At 46.3% G+C, this 10,072-nt stretch overlaps 2 protein-coding genes across 2 annotated transcripts in view; one reads left to right on the plus strand and one right to left on the minus strand.

Moving 5' to 3' along the window:
• ITGAE (integrin subunit alpha E) overlaps positions 1-8,271 on the plus strand; it is a 32,290-nt gene extending 24,019 nt beyond the window's left edge. The window contains exons 28-35 of the mRNA XM_050909207.1: positions 15-92; positions 527-593; positions 678-785; positions 4,272-4,346; positions 4,445-4,546; positions 5,005-5,100; positions 5,716-5,826; positions 6,274-8,271. Of these exons, the coding sequence (XP_050765164.1) occupies positions 15-92; positions 527-593; positions 678-785; positions 4,272-4,346; positions 4,445-4,546; positions 5,005-5,100; positions 5,716-5,826; positions 6,274-6,330 (694 nt within the window). The 3' untranslated portion in view covers positions 6,331-8,271. The remainder of the gene's footprint in view (positions 1-14; positions 93-526; positions 594-677; positions 786-4,271; positions 4,347-4,444; positions 4,547-5,004; positions 5,101-5,715; positions 5,827-6,273) is intronic.
• On the minus strand, positions 1,261-4,059 carry HASPIN (histone H3 associated protein kinase). Its single transcript, XM_050909088.1, has 2 exons — positions 3,277-4,059; positions 1,261-3,237 (listed from the first exon to the last, which is right to left on the minus strand). Exons 1-2 carry the CDS (start codon positions 4,057-4,059, stop codon positions 1,453-1,455), a joined length of 2,568 nt encoding a protein of 855 aa, XP_050765045.1. The 3' UTR covers positions 1,261-1,452.
• Positions 8,272-10,072: the final 1,801 nt, after the last annotated feature.

Raw genomic sequence — 10,072 nt, forward strand, 5'->3', positions numbered from 1 at the left:
TTTTTTTTTTTAAGCATAAATGAAAATAGCACCATTCTGACTGAAGAACACATCCTTGATGTCAGATATGCATTCACTGCAGTCCTTACCAAGTAAGTTTTAAGAATATTCAATTATATTGCATTACTTTAGTCAATTAGAGGAAATAAGATTGAGAGGATGCCTGGTAAGATTCCAATACAATTTCCATCTTAATAATTTCAAGCACTGCAGATTGCCAAGTCACTTTCTGTGGTACTAGACAGCAAAAGCAGTCTGGAAGACAGAACAATAAAACCGTATCATAGGCAGGGGGGTACCTAGGGTCTCTAACTGCTTAGCTTGTAAAAAGACTTCAAGATAGGTTCAAAGATGCATCTAATTGATAGACTGCATATATACACAGACTGCATAGACAGCATTCCAGTTATAACAAATCTGATGATGCTGCTTCTTAATTACTTAATGCATCTGGGTCACTGGATGTACTATTTTTATTAATAATCTAATTCACTTTTCACTTAGTTTGATCTATCGTTCTCTTTAGACCAGTTTCTTTAATGTACGTGAATGTTAGCAAAGGACTTCTTGAAAACAAAGAATTCAGATTTAATGTAAGTATAGCCTCAGATTTAGGTCATCTGATCCATCTGCAGTCAGGACTAAAGAACACTTACCTTGTGCATTTTCTTCTGTAGATAAATGGAGAAAATAGCTTTAATGCTACTATCAAGTTACAGATTTGGGTTCCTATCAGTATACAAGGTCACAACATAATAACGGTCAAAAATGCATCAGGAACGCAGGTACTTTTTCTTATTTTTTTCATAATCAAATACCTCTTCACTGGTCCTTAAGAGCAGAAAAAAACCCCATATTATTGCAGATTAGAGTTTTTAAAACCTACACCACAGAAACTTTACATATTTACATTTTGTAGCATCATTCCAGGGACAAATTTTGCCAAACTGAACAAAAGTTCAGTTTTAAAACTAAGACAAAAGGTAGGTTTTTCCCCTCTCTGTTCCCAACTGGGCTAACAAGATTTACCGTTGTCCTCACTGTCCAGAATTGTATTTTTTTTCTTTTTTCTTTAAAAAAAGAATTTGTAAGAAAGACAATATAGTAAGGAAAGAACTTTTAATAATCTAAGACTAAAAACATAAGAAAATTTCTGTGGAATTCAAAACATTAAGTGAGCCTGAAGAAATCTTTTTCCCCCCTTCTCAAACATCAACTCTGTTCTCTCTCCCCCCAATCCCCCCCTCAAAAAAAGTACATATGGAAACATCTTAAAGCAGAAGACTTTTTTTTCGGGTTTTTTGGACATTTTTGATAGCATATTATACACATTGGTAACCGATCATAACACTTCTTCATTGTGCCAACATTTAAAAAGATCATACATAAAAAACAGCAAAGGAGAAAGGCAGTATCAGTGACTTAGTTCTTGGAAACATTGCACTCCCTTGCTCAGTGGAAAAGGCTGCTGTTTTGTAAAACTTCATTGGCAGACCCAAAGGTCAGTACTTCTTTGTGGAACTTAATGAGCTGCTGCTTTATTTTCCTCATGGCAGAAGTTGATTCCTTTTTCTTGTAGCCCGTGTCTTTCAAAAGTTTATCTGACAAGTAGTGCAGCCAGAGGACGTTGCTGTGTGGATGATAGTCAGTCCAGCTGTTGGAGTTCTCCGCTTTCATTTGCCTGTAGATATCAAACTGGTAGTCCCCTGTGCCTTGAAACAGTTCTTCATCAGTGGAAAGGTCACAAAACACAGTTAACCCGTCCTTCTCCAGCCGAGACAAGGTATAATCGATGATGTTGACATGAATCCCTGCTGTGGGGATTGTGTGTGTTGCCCCATTCAACACATAATTAAGCTCCTTTACATCCGTTTTCTTTACCAGCACGTTCCCCCAGTGCAGGTCTCTGTGCTCAAAGTGCAGTTCCTGTTCTGCCACAGCCAGGGATGCAGTGACCTGGTGCAAAATGCTTTTTGCCGATGCCACTGAACTGAACCTGTTTCTCATATGCTCCAAGTCACTGCCTCCAAATTCAAACTCCAGAACCATGAAGAGCTGCTCGTCCCCAAAAAGGTCTGGCCGATCATTTTCTGATCCTGTTACTTTGTGGTATTTGTCCCAGGCTTCCAGGAGATACTTAGGATAGGCCCCTTGAACACAGTGCACAGAGTACAAGCTGATGAACCCAACCGTCCTATTCACAGACTCTTCAGACAGAAGACTGAGTTCTTTTGAAATTATTATCTCAGGCAGAATCTCTCCAAAGCTCTTTTGAGCTTCACCATTTACTCTTTCAGTCCCCTCAATGGGAATTATTTTTAAGGCCACAGGTCCTCTCTCACTGTCGATCTGGAAGACCTCTCCGAACACCCCTTCTCCAATTTTCTTGCAATCTTTCATCTTATCTAAAGGAATGCAGTCCTCAAAAGCGATAGGCCCCTCCTGGTGGCATTCCCCAAACACCTTCTCTGCATCTGTAAGCATTAGCTCCAGGACAGAACAGGAATTCCTGGGAGCCAGCAGGACCATGGAGGAAGCAGACCAAGTGCAGCACTGAGCCTTCCCAGCAGATAGGGTTGCTTGGTGCCCTGAAAGCTGGTATTTCACAGAAGGGGTACAAAGGATGCTGCTGCAGGAACTCTCTTCTGTGGTCACTTTCTTTTTCTTATGGAAGGACAAAGATGCTCGAACTCTGCCCCAGGAATGGGAGCTATTGAGGAGTGAATAGTCATTGTCTCTCATATCTACAGACATCTCCAGAACACCCTTCTTCATTTGCTTTTGCCTCATCTGTGGTCTGAAAAAGGAGTTATTAGGCGGCTGCTGTCTCTTGTTTTTGTGCCTTTTTGGACAGAGCCTTGTTTGCCTCCCCCACCGGCTGGCACTGAAGCCGCTGATGCAAGCTTTCCTACAGGTGCTTCCCTCTCCAGAAACAACTTTGGTACTTTTATGTTTATACTCCAGGATTCCTTGGAGGCCCAAAGGAGATACTGGCTGCTGGCAGGCAGGTTCAGTATCTGCCTTTTTGTTAAGTTTCATGCTCGTCAGCCACACTGGCACTTCTTGAGGGTCCAAGACCACCACTGGCGTAAGCTGGTACTTCTTGGTTTTGCCTCTCTGACAACGCAAGCTTCCTTTTGTGGAATCTCTCCTTAGATCATCACATGGTTCGTCAGAAGTGGCACCGTCATACGGTGCAGAGTGGTGTGGCTCACCATTAACGGGAGGCAGTGCTGCCTGAGGAGTGGCTGTGCCTTTCTGTGGGGACAAGGGAGCTTGTGCCCGGCAGGGTCCCTGCACCGACGCCCTCAGAACCCTGCCAGACTTTTGCAACACCGGGCCCGGCTCACCGCTCCTGCCCGTGCCTTTTGGACAGGACCGTCCACCCCTTTCTTCCCTCACGCTGTCAGCCCCCGGCAGCGGCGGGAGCTGCTCCGAGTCTCCCCGAGATGACTCCAGCGAGCTCAGGGCGCTGCGGGCCGAGGCGGTCCGCTGCCTCCGCGGCGGGGAGTAGAGCTCCAGGCTGCCGTCCAGCCCCGAGCCGCCCTCCACGGTGGTGCTCAGCAGGACGAGGGAGCTGAGCTCGGCCGGCGGGGCCTGGCGGCGGCGGCGGAGCCGGCGGCGCGGGGGCGGACACTGCGGGGTGCTGCACAGCAGGGGGCGCCGTGCCCCGCAGGGCGGCCCCTGGCGGCGGCGGCGGCGGGCGGGGCCGCGCGGGGACGGTGAGGGCGAGGGGGAGGCGAGGACTGCCGGCCCCGGCGCACGGTTCTCCTTCTCCCCGCCGCCGCCGCCGCGGCGGGTCCGCAGGCACCAGGGGCGGGCGGGGCGCTTACCCAGCGGCTCTCGGCGACGCTTGCCGGGCGGCGAGAAGTCGGGGTCGTCTGAGGGGGCGGAGAAGGCGCTGGAGCCGGCTGAGGCGGTGCTGGAGCCGGCCGAGGTCGAGCTGAAGAAACGTTTACGGTCCTGAGGCGGTGAAATCCATCGGTCGGGCGGCGGCAGCGGGCGGAGGTGCCCGCCGCGCCGCGAGTAGGTGCGGAGCAGGCGCGGCTGGAGCGGCATAGCGGCGGCCGCCCCGGGCCAGGCCCTGCCTGACGGGGAGCCGCGGCGCCCGCCCGCCTCCGTTTCAAACGGGGTATCGCGAGAGCGGGGCGGGGGGGGGCGAGAGGACGGCGGGGGGAAGGGGAGGGCCCCGCGGCCAGGCCCCGCCCCACGCGGTTTTCCCGCGCGTTGGGCCGCGGTGGCAGCGCTCCGCTGTTAACGCTTCATTTCAGGAGACGACGGAGTGCGGGGTCGGCGATGAACGGGTGCCGGATCTCCGGGAGTATTCCGGCGGTACAGAAGCCGAGGTGAGCGGTGCTGGTACCGGCTGCTGCTGTGGGGACGAACCCACAGAGCCGCGGACACCCGTGGCAGCTGGGAACTGAGCCGCTCCGTTGCATTTCAGGGCATTCGGGATGTGCAGTATCAGTGCGTGCACTGCTCTGTCCGAACTGACGGAGACAATATCACCGTGACAGCAGAATTGTCTTTAAGCAGCTCGCACCAGGTATACACAAAAGACCATGCTCCACTGCCGTTGTTTGCTAAAATCCGTTACCTGCCAGAGGTCCAGGGTAAGGGTTTCTTCTGTATCGCAGTGGAGATGTTGCTCTTCCACGTGTGATGCTATTTTCTGACCCTGCAGAGCAAGAGGGATGTTTTACTGGTGGCAGTGTCTCCCAGGAGGCACTCGGCACTTGGAAGAGATGCTGCGGTCTCCTTCCTTCCTTCAGAAATTGCTCCTTGTGAAATGACTCTTACAGTACTGCAAGCTTTCATCGCTCCAGACAGTTTCTCACGAGTGATAGTTACATATAGAGATATATATACAAGACACAGCTTGGTGGCAGCACCGTACAGGGTGGCTCTTAAAGCCTCAGTAAGGGTTTGCTGTTGCAACCCATTTTTTTCTGAAAAGACTGAAAAGCAACTGATATTTTGTTCCTTTTATTTCTTTTTCCATAGTTTCTAAAAAGCAGAACTGTTCTGCTGGTCCCTGGAAAAATCACCTTCAACAGAGAACTGTATCTGGGCCTGAAAGAAGAGAATCATAATGCTGAGGTATCAGAACATCATGTAGGCAGCTTGGCCCTTCTCTTGGGGCAGGAATAAGTGAGAAATCCACATGTTTTTGCTGAATCTAGAGAACTGATCAAGTTCCCAGCGTTAAATTCTGGACCTTTTGAAGCAAACATCTGTTCTGTCATTGAATTTAGTGAAATCAGGTTTTGCCTATAGGATAAAAGCAGAGGGAGGATATTTGCTAGTGCATCTCAGAAAAGTTTCTAGGGTTCTGTATTGAACTCTATGTATCTGACACTTGTGGCTAACACAGAGACCTCCTGTCCTCTCAGGGAGTTCAAGATGAATATTTCTTCTCCTTCCCTAGTGAAGACATGTTTTTCTTTAATCTGAAAGACTGTCAGTGGTGACTACTGTAATCACTGTAAACTTGTAAAGAAGACTCAGTAAATTTAAATCCCTTGACTAGGCTCACAATGAAAAAAAAATTCATATTGTATTGCAAAGTACCTACATAGATAGGTTGACGGTGCATCTAGCGTAACTTAAAGGTTGAACGCTAGCTCAAGCTATATAGCTTTCTCAGTTAAAAGCTAACCAAGAAAAAATAACTGGACTTCAGTATATGCTAAGTTTGCTTTGATTCTGTTCCAGATTACTCTTGTGCTCCTGAAAGACGAAGTGTTTGATCCCGTGTCTGTTATCATAGGAAGCTGTATTGGTGGACTTCTCTTGCTGGCATTCATTATTCTGCTCCTCTGGAAAGTGGGTATCATTAATGCACATACAACAAAACAGAAATCTTTTTGTTAGATGTTTTAACGTTTTTTTAAGATTTCTCTAAGTATGAAAGCGATATTTTCAAATGCGCACCGGACACCTGCCGCTTACTGTTGTAAAACCTCAGTCTTACATTTTGAGCTGTTCTGAGTGTTGCAGTATAACCTCTCAAGTCCTGTTTTAAAGTGCTTTGTAGAACATGTGAACGTTATGAAGTGTTGATAGATGTTCTGAAGAGTTTTGAACAACGTAGGCCTTTAGGCTTACAGCTCTGCCGGAAGTCGTACCTGGGTTGCATCCTGCATTCACTCATTCACTTATTGCAACCCTGAGAAGGAAAAATTTGAAATTTTAATTTTAAATTGTTTTAAGAAAAAGCAAAAATTAATGCATAGATAAAGACTTAATCAGTTCTTTTCATTTTTTCCCCAGTGTGGCTTTTTCAAAAGAAACTATAAAACTATGATGGAGCAAGAAGGTGCCTCCTGAAGACTAAGCTGGCCAAAGCAGAAAGCTCTGTATTCTTTCACCATCTTTTGGAAAAAAGAGGGAGTCTCTCTTTGGCAGAGTCAAAGTCTGGCTAAGATGCAAAACAGCTCATATTCCCTGGTAGAGCTATGGCACTCCGGATCTTGGGACTCTCCCAAATTGCTCTTTTGACCATAGGGGCCCAGCTCTTTTGGGCAATCCAGTTGCCTGCTTGTTTAATTTGAACTATTTATCATGGAGGGACTGCCTGGTATTGATAAATTAGACTCCCCATGAGAAATTTTGCTTTAATGTAGATATGCTAGGAAAAATTCATCTTGGAGCCTGTTAGATCTATGTGTTAGATTGCAGTCTTAGTTGCTGTGATGCTGAGTGGTTCTTAAGTTGATTTTAGTACTTAGTAGGTTCAGAATAGATTGAAATAGAAATGGATTAGGGGAAGCTTCCCATCCTGCTATTGCTGATGAAAATGAGAGACAAGTATTTTGCATATACATGTATAGACGTATATATCTATATATACATACAAATTTGTGCATTTTAGTGCAGTAAAGTATGTCCCTTGATGTCTCTGGTTCTTGGAATCAGAAGTGTGTGTATGTGGCGATTAGTTTTTTATACCTCACAATCTTATTTCTGATTTTCCATTTTCAGTTGCTTTCAAATCCTGATTTGGTCACAAATAAAAACTTGTGTCATGGACCTCATTGCCAGTTCAGACAGACTCCTCCGATATCAGGAGACATTTCCCCAGGTTAACATGGTTCACCACACCTGAATCAAGGGCAGAGCTGAGCAGTGAGCTGCAGTCTTGTCATCCACCCTGCTGGATGTGTGACAGAAAGGAGGGCGAATCATGAGCAATCTCAGTTTATCAGCTGCAGATTATCAGTAATTGCAATTTATAGGGTTTGGGGAAAGAAGGTGCCTAGCCGAACCCTGTGGCTGGCTTTAGCTGGTACCAGGTGTTTTCTTTCCTGAGCACTGAAATGATCTCAGGCCCCCTCAGGTGTTTGCTGTTTCCAAAGAAGGACAAGTACAGATACTTGGTACTATTCCTCTCTTCGGCTTTCTCTGTCCCTAATTGTGTAGTTGTTTGATTTCTGTCGTGTTTGGCTACCCGTAAACCCCACAAATCTAATGTGTGTTTACACACAGCAGTAGATAAAACAATCATTTTTCATTCAGACCTTCAGAAGGTAAAACAGTTCCTGTCTCCTTTGCCTTAACCAATATTGCCTGATGGAAAACTAAAGTTAACAAGCAAACTGTGGCCTTCATTGAAGTTGCCTTGTAAGATTCCTGTCTGGTACCCAGGTAGTGCTACTAATACATCTCTTCAAGGCTATTACAGGTATCACCTTCCTGGTGGGATGGGCATCCTGCAGGCTGTACAAGCCTGGGTGTGTTGTAGCTCCAAATCTGGCTGCCAACCAGCCAGAAGTTAAAGGTGCTAAGCACACTGGCCTGCCTGCTTAGGACAAAAGTAAGACGTACCACAGCAAGATATTGTTTGAGTAATATAGGGCCCTTGTGTGACTTCCAACAGCACAAGAGAGAGAGGTGCAGAGATCTCGTGCTGGCATCCAGTTCAATCAGCTGCTGCAGCCATTCTTCTGGCTTGAATTTCTTTCTCTCTCCTCCCGGCTGGTTGTAGAGTTCCTTGGAGCTGCATACAGAGAGTGAGTCATTCCAAATCTGCTTACAAGTGCCAGGGATTGAGGAAATGAGACTTTCTAGGTGAGAGCTTAGAAAGGAAGTTCATGTCTGAACCAAAGAACCACCTGTGTCAGGTTTTTGTCATAACAGCTTTGTAATATTTGGAAAGAAATGTGCTTTGCCTGGTCTGAGTGGCTTTGTTGTCACCCCTCTTTGTGTAAATCCTCTTTTTTGTAGTGTTTTTAATTGCATCTTCTTTGTAAATAAATTCTTGTAAGAGAAGCCTGACTGTGTGTTGCACTTGCTGGCTGAAGGTGGTTGGAGCGTTTTGCTGTACCCTTTCCCATGTAGTGTAGCAAGTCTCTGGGGCTACTCTTGATCAGTCAGTCCGGATTTTGGCAGAGCCATTACAAAGTTATTCTTCTTTGCACATCCCTGTGTGGAAGGACCTTTATGAGGAATTAAGTGCATGGAAAGCAGAATATGCTGGGCTGAGAGAGCGAATCCCTTTGAAGAGCTTCAGGAAAGAGAGCGGCTCCAGAGGACAGTAGTGCACAGCAGTGACTGAGGTGGTGGCTTTATAAGGAAGACACTTTTTCAAAGGTTCCTTTTTTATTCACTTATTCATTTACTTTTAGGTTTCAGGGCATGTTGGCTTTTCTTAGGGGAGGAAAATGTGTTCTCTGCTTTTCCCACTGCTTTAGACAGGTCTTGCACTGAGTGACACGTGGTGCAGACAACTGTCGGTGAAAGGACTGCAGTATACCAGCAGTTGTCGTCTTGCTGCCCATCCTCCCTCCCAGGCCTTCTCCATTTCGCGCTGAAGTCCTACCTGTTCTGAAGCAGCTGGAGGTCTCTACGGTCAGATCATACTTGGTAAGTCTGGGCACAGAAAAGCTGTTTGACATTTTTTGATTACTTTCCTAAGGGAAGGAGTGTTAATTGTAGAAGCTATGCTAAGAATAAGGAGTCGCAAGGAGAGTTTTCTCTTCTCAAGGCTAAACAAACCCAAGTCCTTCAGCCAATCTTGTTATTCTCCCTCTTTCTCTCCTTTTTTTCTAGTTTCTTCTCTGAATTAAGTTTCCCTCATTACTTGGATCCCTTTTGTTGTCCCTTATGGCTCTCAAGGAGGTCAGCTCTTGCAGTGGGTGATGCTATTTTCCTTTTTAGATGTTTTTTCTTAAATGCATTACAGGGTTCTGTGACTTGTAATTTCCGATGAGTGCCATCCGACCATTTAATTCTTTGCAATTGCTATAGTAGATGCCAAACACATTTGCAGTAATTGGATGGCACTTAAGGGATTAGTCAAGACTGCCAAGACTCACAGTCATCACAACCACAGCTGGGTTTTTGTGCTGTTTCCATGGAAGCCTTGCTGTGTCTGCTTCTAAATTTATTTGCAATCTGCATTTTGAATAAAATCCCCTGTGCGAAAGCCTTGTCAACATTTGTGGCCTTGCTGTGTGGCCCTGACTTCAGTGCGCTCTGGCAGTGGCACAGTTACGCCATCTCCCTGAATGACAGAAGATTTGCAAATGACTCGTTCAGACTCATTCAACATCTGACCCCAGCCGGGCTAATGTGTTGGCAGGCTGTTTGGGGTCCAGGTGTCCAGAGAAGCTGCTGCAGACATCCTCGAGGCCTCTGAGCTGTAAGGGTCATTCATGATCTTTATGCATCACGCAAAGATGGCAGAGTGTCTGCAGACCCACAGCTTCTTGGGGGAGGGAGGGTTTCTCTGCTCTTGAGTAGGAAATACAGACTAGTATGGATTGTGTCCTAAATTCTTTTCCATTCAGGTCTGTTCTCCCAACACTGCTCATTAGGCTGGAGGGGCTTGTTATTCTACCTTTGTCTTGCTCTGTTGGGGAGAGATGACTCTCAATGCTGCTCGTAGCCCAGGAGAACAAGAACAGATGTTTGTTCTCTACCCATTGACTGATGCTGATCATCTGTCCCCATCAGCTGTCTTAGCTCTGAGTCCTGGCTTGGCTCCATCACTCCAGGTTTCGATATTAGCTTCTGGTAGGTGAGCTTGGCCTGAAAGATTTTGGCTATTTTTGCAGTGATCTGACCAAGG

This window comes from Gymnogyps californianus, chromosome 20 (assembly GCF_018139145.2).
Source record: "Gymnogyps californianus isolate 813 chromosome 20, ASM1813914v2, whole genome shotgun sequence".
Lineage (NCBI taxonomy): Eukaryota > Metazoa > Chordata > Aves > Accipitriformes > Cathartidae > Gymnogyps > Gymnogyps californianus.

Coding starts and splice junctions, on each gene's coding strand:
- HASPIN (XM_050909088.1), bottom strand. CDS start 4,059: ATGCCGCTCCAGCCGCGCCTGCTCCGCACCTACTCGCGGCGCGGCGGG. Junction 3,238..3,276: donor AGGGACCCTGCCGGGCACAA/GCTCCCTTGTCC, acceptor GCCACTCCTCAG/GCAGCACTGCCTCCCGTTAA.